This window comes from Micromys minutus (genome assembly GCF_963924665.1).
Source record: "Micromys minutus genome assembly, chromosome: 2".
NCBI classification, from domain to species: domain Eukaryota; kingdom Metazoa; phylum Chordata; class Mammalia; order Rodentia; family Muridae; genus Micromys; species Micromys minutus.
The window spans coordinates 51,632,722-51,650,794 of NC_137971.1; the positions used below are offsets into that span (position 1 = coordinate 51,632,722).

At 54.8% G+C, this 18,073-nt stretch overlaps 1 protein-coding gene across 1 annotated transcript; it reads right to left on the reverse strand.

The window, feature by feature from the left end:
- Positions 1–730: 730 nt before the first annotated feature.
- Positions 731–17,716, reverse strand: CDC42BPG (CDC42 binding protein kinase gamma; the record flags this gene model as incomplete). The annotated part of the gene is made up of 37 exons (XM_080913471.1): positions 731–1,364; positions 1,615–1,703; positions 1,814–1,937; positions 2,128–2,245; positions 2,347–2,467; positions 2,584–2,668; positions 2,740–2,837; positions 3,652–4,251; positions 4,348–4,410; positions 5,954–6,170; positions 6,815–6,896; positions 6,993–7,132; positions 7,214–7,347; positions 7,606–7,711; positions 7,972–8,031; positions 8,111–8,209; positions 8,299–8,351; positions 8,605–8,693; positions 8,770–8,918; positions 9,215–9,329; positions 9,407–9,513; positions 9,732–9,807; positions 9,894–10,015; positions 10,159–10,239; positions 10,467–10,646; positions 10,741–10,847; positions 11,006–11,086; positions 11,183–11,280; positions 12,318–12,397; positions 12,832–13,080; positions 13,177–13,377; positions 13,512–13,605; positions 14,073–14,221; positions 14,632–14,727; positions 15,055–15,138; positions 15,223–15,314; positions 17,557–17,716. 37 exons carry the CDS (start codon positions 17,714–17,716, stop codon positions 1,308–1,310), a joined length of 4,656 nt encoding a protein of 1,551 aa, XP_080769597.1. The 3' UTR covers positions 731–1,307.
- Between the last annotated feature and the right edge of the window lie 357 nt (positions 17,717–18,073).

The following is an 18,073-nucleotide window of genomic DNA, read 5'->3' on the forward strand; positions in this document are numbered from 1 at the left end:
AACAAAAAAATCCACCCGAAATCACAGCTCCTGAAGACCATCTGAAGTTGCCCCTGTGGTCTTGCTGAGGGCATGCATACACATGCACACAGAGGCCCAGCTCTTAGCTGTCCACGATCCGCACCATCCCTCCTTCTCCTCCACTCCCAGTTTTGCACAGCAAGACAGACCCAGGCAGGGAGGCCAGGCTTATAAAGTTGGCTTTATTGTTTCTTGCCACATCTTGAAGCATCAGAGCCCATCCCTCCCGGGAATGTGGCGTTTAAAGAGATAAATACTTCTTTCACTCCCTACACTGTAGCAGGGTGAGGTTCAATAAAAATAGCAATATAATAACAATAATAATGACTGTGATCAATAATAAAATGCCCCCTATGTTCCCCTAATACACTTGGTTGAAGCTTCCAGAAAAGGACCCTCCTTGCTGGGAAGGGCCAAAGTGGGTCTGGAGATATTTAGGTCCCCACAGGGTCTATCTTCTGTCTCCCACCAAGAAGCCCTTATAAATACCCTCCCATCCCCTCCCTGCCTAGGAACCATATTTCCTGGACGGATAAGCTAGCAATAGTCCTGTTCTCAATCCCAAGCCCCACCCTAGAGAAAAGCTCCAGGGTCTGGGTTTTTCCCTGGCTCACTCCCCTCCTCCCCTTCTGTCTGTCCATCCTCGCTCACACTCCCTCCTCCCCTCTGTCTCTCCATCCTCACTCACCTTTCTCTTCCCCTCCTGTCTCTCCAGCATCCTCCTCATTAAGTGACTTGTCCTTCTCTTTCTCAGTTAGCATCCATCTCCTGACTATGTCACTTCCTCTTCTGCTGCATTTGCTCCCTCGCCTTCTTCTCTCCTCTCTCACTTACCTCATTCCCTCTTTTCGAGCCTTTCCCTGTTAATCAGAGCCCATAGTCCAGCATGACCCTGAGCGGAGACCTCACATGCTCCATCAGCCTGAGCCTGGGCAGGCTGCACAGACAAGACGCCAGCATACTCCCCTGGGTCCACTCCTCATCCTGACTCCTAACAAACTTCCCTATGAAGCACAGCTTTGGCACAATCTTCCCTGGGCAGCAGAGCCATGGCACTCCCAGAGGCCAGTGTAGGCCTGTGATGGAAGCCCAGGGGAATAGTAGGAATAGGGCAAGGAGCCAGACTCCTGAGGACCCAGGCGTGCCTTGCTCTTCGCCCTCCACCCAGGCTCTCCCTGAGTCTGAATTTCAACATGTCCCGGACCAGCCGGAGTATGGCATCCTGTAAGCTCTTTGCTTCCTCATTCCTTCTGTCTTGGGAATGGGGTGGGCACTGCCAGAGGGCATCAGGGGGAGCCCTCTGACTCAGGATCTGGAGGGAGACTTCGGGGCCATTCTGAGACCTGGAGGGAAGAACAGAAAGTTGGATGGGAAAAGGCACAGAGGTCTTTTTCTCACAAGCTGGGGGGGAGGGGAACATGGGGACACGACTGGTCCTCCCTGACTGGAGCATACAGCAAGGGCTTGAAGAGCCCAGAGTTGCAGATGACCCCACCTGTCTCAGAGGTGACCGTTACCTGACCCAATGCAGAGCTTACCCAGAAAATGCCTAAACTTTGGGTAGGGGAGGGAAAGCCCCACCCATTGGCTCACCTGTATCAGGGATGCTGCAGGGCTTAGGGACCCCTGGGGGCAGGACACTGATTCACTGGACAGAGATGTCCAAGGTTTCCTCTTCACTACTGGCAGGAGTAGGGAGACAGAAGCACAAAATGCTTGGGTCAGATCTAAGGGCTCAGGAGTGGTAAGGGAGGAGACGTGCAATTACTAGAGGATGCAGGATTGCCCTTACGAGGGTCTGTTTCTCCAGGGAGGCCATCACTGCCCATGGACACTGGACGCCGAAATGCCTCTGAGTAGCTGTGGGGCCGCTGTGGGCCAGAGTTTCGGGCACCTCTGCTCTTCCGCTCCTGAGCCTGTGGGGACAGTGCAGAAGGGCTGGGACCAGGAAGTGTGCACCATGGGAACTCAGCTTCTGGCATGGAAGTACTGAGGTCTGGGTGTCTGAGGGATGAGTCATCTGCCTCAGCAGCCAAGCAATCAACAGAAGCCTGTGATTGGATCACCTACTACAGGGAGTTTTGTGGTTGGCTCCAGGGGACTCACCCGGGTCCCATCCCTGGTGCTGGGCCTTCCCTCTGTAGGGCCCACGTGTACCAGGTGGTTGAAGTTGGTGGGCGGTGAGATGAACTTGGAGCGCACAAAAGGGTCCTTCAGCATCTCCCTGCAGGCAGAGGGGGTGTAAGGAGCAGGGTTGCAAACCTCACCCCGCCCTCAAGAGTACAAAGTCCCACCCAGCAGCCATAGCCACAGCACGGCGAGCACCTGCGCTGCTGCTGTCGCAGCTCCTCAGACACCCGGAAGAAGAAGCGGCGCTTGCTCTTGGTGCGGAACAGCTGGCGCCGGCTGTTGTCCGTGAGGTCGGGAATGTCAAACTCATCCTTCTCTGTGGAAAATCAGGGAGCCGGGGAGGTGCTCACATGTCCCAGCCGGCCAGTGCACAGGCTCACACTTGCACAGAGGTGAACACACACAGACGGAGGCAGGCATATACTCCCTCACCTGCCAATGGATTCCTGAGGTAGGTCAGGCGGACCTTCTCGGTGCCATAGAGGAACAAGGAACCTTCTGGATTCAGGGGTCTTACCTGAGGCAGAAAACAGAGGTCAGGCCATGTCACCCCACCCCACCCCACCCCCTGCTTGGGTTGACCGTCACCTTCTTGAGTGGCACAGTCTGGACCCATTCTGCCCTCCTCACATCAAACACATCAATGGAGTTCTCACTGAACACTGTTAGGTAGGGTGCTGTGTAACCTGTAGGTGGGAAACAGCCTGTACTGTGTAGCCCGGGGGAAGTCAGGTACCTCTCTGAGCCTGTTTCCTCTGTCCTACAGAGAAGCCTGCCCCGCCCAACTCCATAACAGATGAGGTAATCACCAGCCCTCACTACATGCCCACACAGTTGCAAATGCTTGACATGTTTGTCCTCTCTTAACTCTCCGGCAGCTCCAGGTAGGAGCAGGTACTATAATCACCCTGATCTTGGACATTAGATGAGGTAATGGAAATCTCAGAGCAAAATAATGGTCAAGGTCATACAGCTGGTGAGGAACAGGAGACACGGCCAGGGCGGTCTACACTTAACCCCAGGTCTCACCACAGATGAGCCTCCGTTCATAAAGGACACTGTCCCCCTTCCTTCCTCCAGCCCATCACATCGGCTACAAGTGACCACACCAGCCCATGCCTCCCACTGTTCATTCTCAACAAGCACAGCTCCCGGGGTGTGCCTGCCCAGGCTGGCTGAAGGAGCCAACCCTAGCCTGTTCCACAGGTCACAGTGCACAAAAGCAGTCACCAAACGGATGACAAGACCCAGAATACAGGTCTGAACCAGGATGTGGCATGAGGGGTCAGAGCGCAGGAGTGGGGGGGAGGGAATCAAAGGCAGCACTTGGGACATGACGGTCGCTTACAGAGCTGCTCACTGCCTGGCTGAAGCTGCCACTCAAGTTGGCCAGGTAGAGAACAGAATGAGGACAGCCCTAAGCAAGCTACTCAGGACACAATACGGTCAAAGGACACCCGGTGCCTGACCCCACCCTGCCAGGCCCTCTACCAGCCTTACCCCAGCCAGTGGGTGCCGCTGGCCACAGGAGCTCGTGGCTTCGTGACTTGCGGCCAGCGCCATCCACGTAGACACCAGCAGTGGCGAAGAGCAGCAGAAGCTCACTGAGGCTGAGCTCCACAGCACCCAGTGCCTCACCCAGGCCCCCACGGGATGCTGGCAGCTCCTCGGCCACCAGTCCAGTCCCCAGCGCTAAGGGTGCAGCCTCATTGAGCAGCGGGTAGAGAGTGAAGGTGCCTGCAGCACCCACACAGAGCCGGTCACCCAGCAACCCCAGGCTCTGCACGGGAGCTGGTGCTTGCAGCTCTCGGATGCGGCGCTGCCAGGGCCCTGGTCCTGGGCCCAGCTGGTAACAGAGAACTTGGCGTTTGACTGCTACACAGAGCACTGGAGTCCGGGCCTGCAGGATGCGCCCGGCCACCAAAGCCTGACAGCCTCGGGATTCAGGGATCTTGGCACCTGCCACCTCAGCACTCTCCAGTTCGGCCAGGGTGAAGAGGCGCACACTGGGACCACGGCCACAGAGCACGACCAGCAGGCCAGCAGCAGAGCTCACAGTCAACCGCTGCACCCGGCGGCAGTCTCCCACCTGGAAGATGTCTGTGGTGCAGGCAGGAGAGAGGAGCAGGTGGGTAAGAAGCAACAGCTGTCTGTGCTGCCCAGACCCACACTCACCCAGGCCCAGCCTTCTGGTACCATTGCTGTGAAGATGGATCACAAACAACCCTTCCTCAGTGCCCAGGGCAAGGCGCTCTTGGTCTGATAGAGAAAGAGAGGTCAGAGGTCAGAGGTGTCACCTGTCCACACATTGCTGACTCAGCCCATCCTTAGGCCCTTCTTGCTCAGTTTATACTGGCTCTAATGTGGAAGGGCTCTGGAATGGGCTCAGGGTTGAGAGCCACTCCCTTTAGTTGTAGGATTCTGGGTAAGCCTCACTCTCTTATCTCTGGTTCCTAACTGACCCAGGGGACCCACAGTCTCTGCTGTGAACCCTGACCAGAGTACCTGCAAGCTGGAGCTGGCTCAGGGGCTCAGCTGCAGGAGGAAGTCAGAGAGCTCTGCTTCCTGTCCCTTTCCCTGTTGTCAGTTATGAAGGGAGAGCCCTTACTGGGGCTCAGACTCCAAAGTTGGTGAACCCTAGACAACTCTGCACCAACCCCCTTGCTCACCAGCTACCAGGAAGAAAGTCAATGGAGCCTCATTTGTCTTTCTGTGGAGACGGCCATAGCCAGGCTGGCCTACAGTTCACTATGTAGCCAGCTCGAGCTGGCATGAGTCTGACGTAATCCTCCCGTTTGGTTGTTAGTGTTGTTTTATTGAAGCAGGATCTTATAGTTCAGGCTGCACTTGATTCACTACATGGATGAAGCTGGCTTTGAACTCTCATCCTCCTGTTACCCCTCTCCAGTGCTGGATTTACAGATTTGTGTGGCACTGCTCCCAAGTCCAACTCGTTTGTGTATTTGTGCACATTTTTTCAGGAAATTATCTTATGTGTACGTGTGCTTTTCCTGCATGTATGTGTGTGCATCCTGTGTGGGCCTGGTGCTAGTAGAGGACAGAATATTCTGGTGGGTGCTGGGAATTGAGCCCAGGTCCTCTGGAGGAGCAGCCAGTGCTCTTCACCACTGGGACAGCACTCAGCCCAGTTTATTGTTTGTTTGTTTGGTTGGTTGGTTGAAGCTAAGGATGAACCGAACAACTGATCCTTCTGTTTGTTCTACACATGCAGGGAATATACGCATGCACCAAGCCATGCCTGGTGTGTTGGGTTTTCTGAAACAAGGTCTCCATATGTAGCTCACCTCAAGGTGTCTTTAAACTCTGAAGCCTTCTGCCTCAGTTTCCCAGGTCACTCTGTTTCTCCCTAAAACCTCTGTTCCTTCCACTTATTTGGATTCTCTTAGAAAACGAAAAACCAGCTGGGCGTGGCAATGCACACCTTTAGCCCCCTGGTACTTTAGAGGCAGAGGCAGGCAAATCTCTGAGTTCCAGGCCAACATCATCTAGTGAGTTCCCTGATAGCCAGGGCTATATAGAGAGATCCTGTCTCAAAAAAAACAAAACAAAACAACAACAAAAGAGAGAACCAGAACCCACAGATATGAAGTGTCAAGAAGCCAGGCTGTCTGGCTCATGACAATACAGGGAGGAGGGCTATGCGCCTATGCAAGGTGGAACCCACAGCTTGTGGCTAGGAGAATGGTTATTGCATTTGTGACTAGTCTAGGCCAGTACCTCCCTACAGGCCTGACCTTCTCCAGGCCACTCAAGAGTAACATCCCTTCAACACAGGACTTACCAATAATAGCAGCACAGAGCGTATGAGGCAGCAGCGGCAACCCATTGTCGTAGGCCTCCTTGAGCGTGTATACTGGTCGGGGCCTTGGACGGGCATCCAGTAGCAGCCGCTGAAGCTCACCCAGCACCTGAAGCCAACGCTCCCGTTCCCCCTCATTCTCTGCCAGCAGCAGCACAGTACATGTGGTTGGTGGCACTGTCAACTGGGAAGCTGTCACCTGTGGATAGGAAGTCAGGCAGGAGGGCTACAACCAAGAGCCAGCGTTTCATCCTTTACCTACTGATGCTTATTAGCACTGAGCTAGTAGTGCTAGGCAGAGAGTGGGCCAGACAGGGTGTCAGGCGAGCAACGGCAACTCCTGAGCATAGTGATGGCACCATCACAGGAAAGGTAACATTGTAGGAATGCAGAGTAGAATCCCTAAAGTAAGCCAAGAGGATGAGTCTGACTGCCTAGAGGACAAGCCCACCACCCAGTGTTAGTGACCCTAGGGACACGGTACTGGCCTGAGGGTGCTGGCAGTTCTGTACAGAGAATGAGACTGAGGACTTACACATGAACGCAAGGCTAGAAGGAACAAGGCATGGCCAGAGTAGCTAGGGACTCCAGGGTAGAAGGCTGAGGACACTTGCAGGTTCAAATGCTAGGTGGCCTCGGAGTATTGAGAGCCTCCTGAGGGTACTGGGAAGCCATCCAAGGGTTTTAAACAAAACAGGAAATAGCCAGATTGCTATGTGGCAAGCTCATGGTGAGGTGTCTATGGACAGACAGCATGTGGCAGTGAGGTGGCTGACAGAGGGACAGAGGGTCAGCACAGGGAAGAGAGATGGAGGTTGGGTCCATCCTGCCCTGAGCGCTCACCCTAAAGATGCGTGGCAGATCCTTGGATTGGGCATGGATGACATCTGGGGCCAAGACAGGGGTGGCTGAGAACTGGGGATCTCTGGAAGGTACAAAGGACACATGAGACACCATACTGCTCCTCAGTGAACTTCTCACTACCCATGACTCATCCTGTACACGACTGTCTGGTACCTACCTCAGATCCAAGGCCTGAAGGAGGACCCCACTGGCCAGGCTGCCTCGAGGGTCAGGAGCATCAAACAGCAACAGGCGGGAGTCACTGAGAGCAGCATACACCCGCTGCCAGCCCCGACGGACACCTGAAGGCCGCGGTACCTAATGGGAAGACAGGCATGGAGGGCTGCACAGGTCCTCAGCTCCCGTGCCCATCCTCCTCAGCCCTCAGCCACAGCTCACCGACAGGAAGCCCTCATAGGCAGTGCCTGTGCCTGTTTCAGGGTGCACCCCCAGAGCTGTGCGTAGGAGTTCAGGGGGCACAGGGCAGGGTGGAGCTTGTGACGCACAAGTTGAGTGGCAGAAGTAGCCACAGGCTGTAGAGAGAGGGAGAGTTTGGAAGGGATGAAGCTGGTCAGGCAGCCTGAGCCTTCCCAGACAGCTCCCTTGGGGCTGATGACACCTGAACTGCCACCCATTGCCATCAAGTGAGAAAGGAGGAACTAAGTAAGGGAATTTGCTAAGAGATGTGGGTGCTGTCAGTTTGAGAACAGCGCTTGGGGTGGGAGGGCAGGGTTCAGGGTCATGTCCAGGGGCTATGGTGAGAGGGGAACCTGAAGGAGACGGGTTCTTACTGTCACACCCCAGGCCCTGGCGGCCCAGGCCCAGCATCAGTGAAGTGCAGCGGAGACACTTGGTAGGGGATGGAAAACTCCGGGGACGCAGTATGTGGGAGCCGGGCTGTGAAGGAACACATTCAGTCAACAACCCTCCAGCGCCTCCCAGCACCTGTGTGCACCATCGCAAAGGGCCAGGCGGCCAAGAGGCTGAGCCAGTCTGCAGTGTCAACTCTGAGCACCTGGGAGGCCATGTCAGAAAACCAGCACCAGCACAACCTTCAAAACAGCCTGATAGGGACCCAGTCCCACTAGGGTTCCAAAGATTATGGGGAAGGGCTTAACCGCTTGGTATACCATTCTCCTGCCCCTCTGGCCACTGACCTTAGCAGGAGGACCTTCTGCAGGGGTAGTGGTGGCAGCAGGCACCCTGGGGAACACACTCTGCAGAAAATGAATGAGTGAGTGAGGAGGGAATGGGCCAAGAACCCAGCCCTGCCTGAGGGCCTGCGCTGATCCTCACCCCCATGCGCAAACTGCGACGGCCCTCTGGCCTCAGCTCTGCTTCAGCTACAGACCGTGGAGCCTCTCCTGAATTGCCAGGGTCCTTGGCAGAATCCTTCTGGGGATGAACAAAGAGGGAAGGAAGTCAGGGCAACCATGTTTCTTACCAGGACTCCTCCCTAACTAGTCCCTCTACCTGGATCTTACCTCTGTATTCCAGAAGGACAAGAGAGGGATGAGGGAGGTAGAGGGCTTGGAATCTGTAGACAGAGGGTAAAAGTGAGGCTGTTGCCCTGGGACTAAGGTATCATGGGTGGGTGGGCCTCGGTTCCCACCTCAAGCTATAGGTGGGATCTGGGGGAGTGTGGCACTGAGCAGTGTTCAGTAAGTGCTGAGTGACAGATAGGTCCTGGTGGGAGAGACGGATTTCTCTCATCTAAGCACAGCTGTCATGGGAGCTCCCTAGTATTCATGAGACTGGCATTGGGGATTGGCTCCAGGGTAGGCACTAACCCCCCGGTCCTCGAGCCTGAAGTTCCTCCTGTAGTGCATCCACCTCCTGCTGCAGGGCCTGCCTTTGCTTCTCAGTCTCCTGCAGGCGGCTGGGGGAAGAGGGCAATGGCTCGCCACAGGCCTCTGAATGAACTCCACTCCTGTAGTATCCACCCATGGTCTCACCGTTCATTCTGCCGCTGAGCCTCCTGCATCTGCGTCAGCTGCTCCTGCAGACCCTGCTTGGCACGGATCTCAGCTTCTAGTGCTGACTGAAGCTCAAGCCGGGCTGAGGCCTCCATCTTCTGCAGCCTCCGAGCCTTCCACTGGTGGTCCTGGGAACAACCAAGGATACCCCTGTAAGATGCTCTCTGGGACTGACAGCTTCAGAGACTCCTCCCTCTGTCCTTCCCACTGGAGCACATGCCTCGTATGTCGCCTGGCCAGACTCAAAGACCCAACTCTCCTCACCCCTCAGCATAAACCTGGAGCTTTGGGGGATGGCTAGAAGGCTCAGAAGGCAGAGGTATGCTGCCAAAGCAGGCAACTTGAGTTCAATCCCTGGGGACCCACATGATAGAGAGGTTCTCATAAGCACACATATGCCATGGCTTATATACACAGGGCTCACCAGAGGCCGGGTAGGGAGTGTTTGGGTGCCCACATTCCTCAAGGACTCCAGTTCCTCAGCCATCTTAGTAGCCAAGGCCTGCAGGTAGCCTCTAGAGACCTTCTCATCATTCACCCTAAACAGGAATGGGCCGTATGTGATGGTCTGGCTCCTCAGCCATGCCCGGGCCCCACCAGGCACCATGGTACCTACCAGCTGAGGATGTCAGCGATCTGAGCCTCCCAGTTGCTCTCAGTCTCACGCCGTTCACCTTCCAAACGCTGTTTGCTCTGGAGCTCCAGCTCCAGCTCTCCTGCCAGCTGAGGCCACAGAAGACGGTGGGCTTAGTCCCCAGTGGCCCTTGCAGCTCTGGATGTCTACCAGTTGCCCATGCCATGCTGGTCTCCCCACAGATCACCTACCACCCTGAACCCTATAGAAACCCATGTGCTACAGTGTGTCCAGCAGCTGGGACCCTGGAGCTCTGCCCTGACCCTGCTGGCACCCAGCCTGTCTCCTTGTCTGTCTACCCTCTCACCCGTTCCTGCTCCTGGCTCAGCCGCTGGTTTTCCTCCTTCAGTTGGCACAGAACCTCCTCTTTCCCAACACTGATCCTGGGGAGGAGAAGGTGAGAAGATGGAGTTGACTCCAAGCCCAGTGCTGGCCTGTCCCCTCCTGGCTGCCCCTACTGTGCACTCACCCTTGGTTGCAGGCACGCTCCAGCTGCTCCCTCAGAGCAGCCACTTCCTTCCTCAGCTGGGCCTCTTGAGACTGACCCTCAGGAGATCCTATGCCGTTGGTCTCAGGGGCTACATGGACGGTCTTGACAATGTGGAGAGGGGGCAAAGCAGGGATTTGAGAAGCCCATGATCCACCCCACCCTGGGACAAGGGTTGGCTCCTAGAACTCTAAGGCAGAGAATCTAAGGGGAAGTGTCTCCTGCCAAAGGGGAGAAGCCTCCATACCTTGGCCTGTGAAGAGTCTTGTTTACATTGTCCCTGGAGCCGCGTCACCTCCTGACTCAGGGTGGTCACCTGGCCTTCGAGCTATGATGGGTCACAGGGACAAGGTAATGCCAACCCTGTCCATCTAACCCTCTTTGTGTCATTCTGACAGATTCAGATTCACAGACTCATCTAGCGACAAACACAGGGAACCCCAGGTACCCATCTCACCGCCAGGCCCTGCCAATACAACCAACCACACAGGGCGCTAAAGACATGGGTTCCCAATACTTCTAACCACTTGCTGCTTCCCCACCACCATCACCAACCTCTCTCCGGACAACCCAGGCTTCCTCCAGCTGGGAGTTCAGGGCCTGGATCTGGCTGGCTGCAGCTGCCTCTCTCTCCTGGGCTTCCCACAGCCTCTGCAGGAATTCTTCCTGCCGGCTCTGGGCTTGGCACAGTTCAGCATCCTGCACTCGCAATGCTGCCTGAGCTTCAGTCAGTTCCTGAGGACCAGGGTAAGAAGGACAAAGCCAAGTCAGGGCACTGACCTCAGGGACATGGAAAGCCAGGTCACCACGGACCTCATCTACTGCTCACCTGCTTCAGGCGGTCCTTCTCCTGTTGAAGTTGGATGTCTGGGGCTAGGCTTCTAGCATGGAGGCCATCAGTCTGTGAGAGGGAGGCCTTGCTGTCCCTCAGTGTCTCTGTCAGAAATAATCATTGAGACTCGCACACAGAACAACTCCACAGCCAGGGAGAGGGTCTACTTCCCCACAATCACACAGCATACACAGAGTAGGAGGCAGGGCTGGGACCCAGGAAGGATCTAAGCTGTTCTAGGAACAGGAAATGAAAGTGATACCTGCCAGTTTCTCCTGAAGAACCTGTACTTCTTTCTGCAGCTGCACCAGCTCCTGGGGTTGTAATGAGCCATGCAGGGCCTCTGGCAGGAGAAGTGCCACTGGGTAAGTAGCCAGGCCTGCAGCAATCTACCCTCACCCTGGCCTAGCAGTCTCAGCCTTGCCCAGCTGCCCTGTACCTTGACACTTCTGGCTGAGCTCCACTTTCATCTGCTCCACACGGTGGAGCTTCCGCTCTGGGGCAGCCATTAGTTCAGAGCTCTTTTCATCAATAGGGCTGAGAGGGCACAAAGAAACACAGTTGACAGAAAACCATCCTCACGAACTAATCCATTCAAAAAACACCCAGTGGCATCACTCCAGACCCAGACCTCAGCTCTATTATAAGAAGAGACCCATTAGATTCCAACCTGCCTTTGGGCCTATACAAGTGACGTTGGACAGCAGTGGGTAATATCTAAACTGCAGCTTTCTAATAGGAAAATGGAGGTAACACTAAGGCCTTGCCCAGCAGTAGTAGTGAACACCTTTAATCCCAGCACTCTGGAGGCAGAGGCAGGTGGATCTCTAAACTTAAGGCCAGCCTTGTGTATAGATCAAGTTCTAGGACAGCCAGGACTACACAGAGAAGCCCTGTCTTTAAAAATAAACAGCCAACCAACCAAGCAATCAACCAAAATCAACAAGGCTTATGCAAAGGCTCACCAGTGGGCTGCATCAGCTGCTTAAAGGTGCCTGCTGTCAAGCCTGAGCACCTGATTCCATCCCTGGGACCCACAAGGTGGAAGGACAAAACTGACTGACTCCTGAAAGCTGTTCTCTGCCCTCTACAAATGCACTGTAGTACACCACGCCCAAATGCATAGAGGTATATTAAGCAAATAAATAAACTAATGTAAAGAAAGAAATCATCTAAGTTAACAAGGTGAGATGAGCCTGCTGCTCTACACCCAATACCAAATGGCCCTCAGGGTGCCCTGTCAGAGCATGCCTTCTACCTGTGCCTCTCTTGGGTCTCAGGACAACCCAAGGTATTTGAGGCAGCAATGCTCCCACCCATTTTTGCAGAGGCCAGTGAGGCTGGACAGGAAAGGCTCTTCACAGTCTCTGCTATGAATCTAGTACACTTAATAGTCTGTTACACAGTACAGTCACATGTCCCAGAGGCATAGCTGTCCATGACTCTGGTTGACCCTGAGGACAGAGAACTGAGGAGTGACCATCAAATGCTGAAGCCATTTTGTCCCTTCCCTCAGGGCTGTAATGAGCCACTCATGTTCCTAGTTTCCCAGCAGGAATGAGGACCAGACTCACCTGCCTGAGGTATAAGTGAAGCCTACGAATGGCAGGTGGTGGCCCGAGAAGGCCCCATGGGAGGATGGTGGCAGCGTCTCCTGAGAAGTGGGAAGGAAAGTCAGAGCCACAGACCAAGTGAGAATCAGAAGAGGCCCATGAATTGGGCATTTACTTGGGTGTATACCTGGGGAATAACACAGTCCCCATCAAAAGGAACCACAACTACCATGAGCCTTTGAATTCAAGGTCTCCCAGAGGCTGCAGGGAATTTCCTTCTGCACATGAACTCTGGTTAATAGGATAACAACTAAGGGAATTTCCTTCTGTACATGAACTCTGGTTAATAGGATAACTAAGGCCAAAGGTCTTTCACTTAGTACAATCCATCACGCAGGTGAGGCAGCCACACTAAGTTATAACTCTCATAAGCTTCAGGGCCTCAGCCTTTCAACTGCTCTAGAGAATATCTGGGCTAGGTTCCCATAGCTCAGAGGGTGAAGCCAAGCCTCTTGCAGAGACATCTGTCACTCACTGGACGGTTGAGGGTATCATCATCCACATCAAAGTTGGAGGTATCCATCGGCCCTCGAAGCTCAGGAATGTAGGGGGCTGTGCTGGTTGCAAGTCTCTCCCAATCAACCCCTTCAAAGAAAGGGTGGCTCCGGAAATCATCCAGTCCACCACGACCCAGCCGCTCCTCCTGACGGCACAGCAGCTGTCGGATCAGGTCCTGAGCACTAGCAGGTACATCAGGTACATCAGAGGGGAACTGGAGGTGGTCCTGTGGGTCAAAGGAGGGTACAGGTCAGTCTGGAAGCCCAATTGATCTGAATTTACCGGCAATCACACAATATAGGGGGCCTGGGGCCAATCAGACCTCGTGGTTCATGATCTTGCCGTAGGTTTCTACCAGAGATTCTGCATAAAAGGGTGTTTCCCCAAAGAGCAGCTCATAGGCGCAGACTCCTAGTGACCACCAGTCACACTGTGGGCCGTAGTGGCCCTTGCCTTCCTCCATGGCCTGTAGGATCTCAGGAGAGATGTAGTCCGGGGTCCCAACTGCAACTGATGAATCCACCTGTGTCAGGGATGTTGGTGCCATAAGGCCACGGGACTGGACCCAGTACCCTACTCTCCAGGCACCCCTACCTGGAACCTAACGTCCCTCACTTGGCCTGGATCCTCAGCTCCAGTTCTAGGTGGGCTCCTTACCATGCCATTGTTGTTGAGACGCAGGCAGGAGCCAAAGTCTGCCAGGCGGATGTGGCCGTTCATGTCCAACAGGATGTTGTCAGGCTTGACATCCCTGAGGGAAGGGGAAAGAATGGAGGGCTTGGTCTGTGTGTGTGCTCAGATGTGAGTGTGTACATGCTTGGACATATTCCTGTCCTGGGTACATGGTCATGCATGTTCTCGTCCTATGTGCATGCTCTCACATGCTCCTGTGTGTGTAGACACTCACACAATCTCCTGTGTTACACATTCAATCTCCTGTGTGTACATGCTCATACATGTCTCTGTGTGTGTGCATGTGAGAGTTAGTGAAGACAACTGTTGATTCTAGGAGCTGCAAAGTGCACTATCGGGGACGCAGGAGTCAGATGTCCCCTGAATGGGTCACACACCACTCCTCTGGCACCATGAGTTGGGTGGGTTTGAGGCAAGGGGCTTACCTGCTCTGAGCTCTGACTTCAACTGTAAGATGGGCACACTGGCAAGCCCTACCAGAGGGCTTTAGGGAAGAACAGGAAGTGACAGAGCTTGGGACCCCACCTGTGCACATAGCCCAGCTGGTGCAGGGAATGGATGGCCAGAACCATCTCAGCCAGATAGAACTGGGCCAGCTCAGGTGGGAGGCGGTCCTCAAAGCGGCTCAGCAGTGTGAGGAGGTCCCCGCCAGCGTAGTAATCCATCACCAGGTACTGGAGGGCAGTGTGCAGAGCCAAGAGTCAGACTCAGAATGAGGATACCTGTTGACCTCACAATGGTTCTTAGGGGGCTCTGAGAAGACAGGGCTGAGCAGCATCCCTGAGCACTCAGAGTGGCTAGCTCTTTCTTTTCCTTTTTTTTTTTTTTTTTTTTTTTGAGAGAGAGAAGGGTCTTACAAGGTAGCTCTGGCTGTCCTGGAACTCACTATGTAGAACAGGCTGTCTTTGAACTCAGAGAGATCTGCCTGCCTCTTCCCAAATGCAGGGATTAAAAGGTGTGTCCTCCATGCTCAGGAGGTGGCCAGCTCTTAAGCAGGAGGGAGGGTATAGGGCCAGGAAATGTTAGAAGAGTGGCCCTTTCTTCTATCCCTGGCAACGCTCCTCCACTACCCAAAGATCCTCACCAGGTACTCCTCATCTTGGAAGGCATAGTGTAGAGCAGTCACCCAGCGGCTGTCTCCCTTCACTAGAACATCTCGCTCCTCCCGGAAACAGGCCGTCTGAAACAGGTTTGGAGAGCAGGGGGTTTAATGGGATCAGCTCCCAGGAATCCCCCTTTACCAGATCAGGGAATGAAAGACTCAAAAGCCCAGAGGCTCTGATCAAAGGAACAGCTTTGCTCAATCCCAGGCCCTGGATAAACCTGAACCCAGGCTTCCTAGTAGTGGGCCTCAGTATTTCCATAAAAAGAATGGGGAGAACCCCTTTACTGTGAAGGGTAGGAAACAGGTAACTATTGAGAGTAGCATCTATGCCCTGCCCCTTCTTCTGGCAGCACACATACCTTCCCCTATCCATGTGCAGGGTACACTCGACCCCAAACTGACCTCAGCCCTCTTCAGCATCTCCCACTTATGCAGCATCTTCATGGCAAAAATCTGGCCACTGTCCCTCTGCCTCACCACAGCAACCTGAGGAAATGAAGCAAGGCCTAGTTTAGACCAAACCAGGTGCAAGGCTCCTCCTCCTCACAGCCCCCTCCCAGACTTACTTACCTCCCCAAAGGCCCCTCTGCCAATCACCTTCAAGATCTCAAAGTCATCTCTCTGCAGCCGAAGCTCTTTCACTTTTGTTACAAAGGGGCTGGCTGAGGGGACAGAGCGACAGCAGGTTTTTCCTTTCAAACTCCCATGAGATTAGGACAGGGGTCACTTTCCCAGAGACAACCCAGCCCAGGGACAAATCAGAAGCAGGGCCTGACTCAGTGGACCACCTGGCCTCAGAACCTTCCTGACAGCCAGATCACCCTAGAGACAATAAAGATACCACTCTCACCCTCAGTACACAGCCTTTGACCCCTCAAGGCCAGCCCAGGGGCCTATCTGGGAAACTGGATAGGTGACATTCTTTGTCCCCAGAAAGGCTCCTCTGCCTTTCAGGAACTGTGGACCTGGGTCTGGGGACCCTGTAGGCACAAAGCAACCTGGATGGAGGCAAGGCCTGAGGCAGCCCCTGAGGTCAGGGAGGATAATTTCTGCAGTGCTCCAGAAAGAAAGGCTCTGCGTTCCCCAAGTGAGGCCCCTGGGTCAGGGGCAGATACCGGTCTGCTCAGGTGCTCACAAGACGCACAAACAGGGCCAAAAACTTCACCTGGTGCCCAATGCCAGCACCTGAGGGTGTGAGCACACAGGATTCCTTCCAGGCTTGACAGCCCTGCCACTTGGAGCCCTGCCTCTCTCTCTGGATGGGGCTTTTACACAGGCAGGAACCTTCTCCAGAATCAGTCTACACCCCCCACCTCCACAATGGTCATGTCCAGCCACTCCCAGGCCCTCCCCAGAACTGGAGTGCCCTTAGGCCAGGGGGAAGGGCACAGAGTCTTGGGACCTGATGAAGACAGGAGTGACCAGTGAGGATTGGGGGACACCTATGATCTGGCACCTTGCCTCAGTTTCCCCCTGCCAGGAGGTAAATTCCCTGCCAGCTGGGCGGGCCTGTGGGTGGGACAGAGAGCTGCTCCACAGGTTTATCAGGCAGAACCCCCACAGCGGGGGAGGTGTGGGAACCTCACTACAGAAATTAATTGTCTCTTCCCAGGTTCATGCATGGAGCTAGGGAGGAGCAGCTACCAGCCTGTAGAGCTGTTAGAGGCGACCACCAGCCACAGAAGCTAAACCTGGTGCCCAGATCCAACCTCCTGGACAGGATGCCCAGTACCTTTGTCTTGCCAGAAGGGGTGGGGGCTCTGGGCAGGAGCAAGGACAAGTTGGGGCAGGAGAGGCATGAGTCACACCCGGCCTTGGAGTTACCTCGGGAGATGTCAACAGACGTCCCCTATGTTGGGGTCCTAAGCAGAGGTGCCAGAAGCAGGCAGGAAGAAACACACATGTGTAAACACACACACATGCTGAATGTACACACACAGGAACGGTGTCATGTGGGAGTGATGACAAATCAGACACATGTATAACACATAAGAGTCACAGAGAAACAAGCAGGCAATAGGGGCAGGGCCCTTTCTCACCCCAGAAAGAAATGACAGGACAGTAGACCCCAACCATACTAGGCCAAGCCTTGTGCCTGCCCATAGCTCAAGAGCACCAGGAATTTTGATCAAATACTGGGCAAACACCCCACTTTCCAGGCCCAATTCCTATGCCCTCCCCCACCAAAGCCTAGTCAGGTGTGTCCCTTGTGGTGGCACCAGTGCCCACAATGGGTTTAGGGTCACCCTAGGTCAGCCATTCCCAAGGATTCAAAGAAATCAAATAGGAAAGGGTGTAGATCCACTTCTAATGAGACCCCAAGTCATCCAAAGGGACTGAGGTTGGTTCTTAGTCCGGGCTAGGGATTGAAGGAGACTTGTCTGTAGGTGAAGGATGAAGATTTGTGTCTGTGTGACAGAGTGAGACAGGTGACAGGGGTCCTGGAACAAAGTGCCCATCTCTTGAAGAACAAAGGATATTTAAAAAGCCTGTATGTTTATGTGACACAAAACGGGTGTCCACCTGAATGTATGTTCTGGGTGTGACGTGTATGAGTAGGTATGAGTGTATGTATGAGCTGTGACGTGTGACCAAGGAATCCTGTAGGTGACCGTTGTGAAAGATGTGTATTGGCAACACGTCTGGGGTCTGTAGCTGGGAATGAAATTAGAGTATGTGTGTAGTGTACATTATGTCCTTGGCTCTGTTGAAGTTGGAGGTAATATGCAGGTGAGCGAGTGGGCTGTGGAATCCGATGGCAAGCGTTAGATACAGCGCAAGGAGTTAGTGCGTCTTCAGGAGGAAGTTTCTGGAGTATGCCATCCCAGGGAAAAGGTCTAGGGCCACAGAGCTCCAAGGTTGTCCCTCCAGCCTCCCTTCCCAGGTGTTGCCCTGACCACTCACCCCAGCTCAGAAACTGCGCCACGTTACGCTCCCGGCGCAGGGGGGCGCTGCTGAGCTCGTGATGCACCCCTAGCAGCAAATCTAGGAGGCCGTCGAGCCCCGGACTGCCACCAGCCTCGCCCCGTACCAGCTGCTCCAGCGCACGCAGCCGCTGCTCCATGGCTGCGGCTGGAGCCCCGTAACCCGGGCTAGAGCCAGGCCGCCCGCATGCCCCGTCCGTCCGTCCGGCGGTCAGTCCGTGGTTCCGCGGCTCGTTCAGCGCGGCTTCCCCCCTCCCTCCCGCCCTCCCCGCTGTCACCTTCCTCCGTCTACACCCGCGCTCCTTCACCTGGCCGCCCGCCCCGCCCTCCAAGCCCGCCCCCGACGGACGGGCAGGTGCGCGCCGGCCAATGGGAGTCGCGGCTAAAGGTGAAGGTGGGAAGGCGGAGGCGAACGGGGGCGGGGCCGACCCTCGTTCAGGAAGTGGGAGGGCGGGCCTCGACAAGTAACTTCTGGGCGGGGTTGGAGGGGTCCGTTG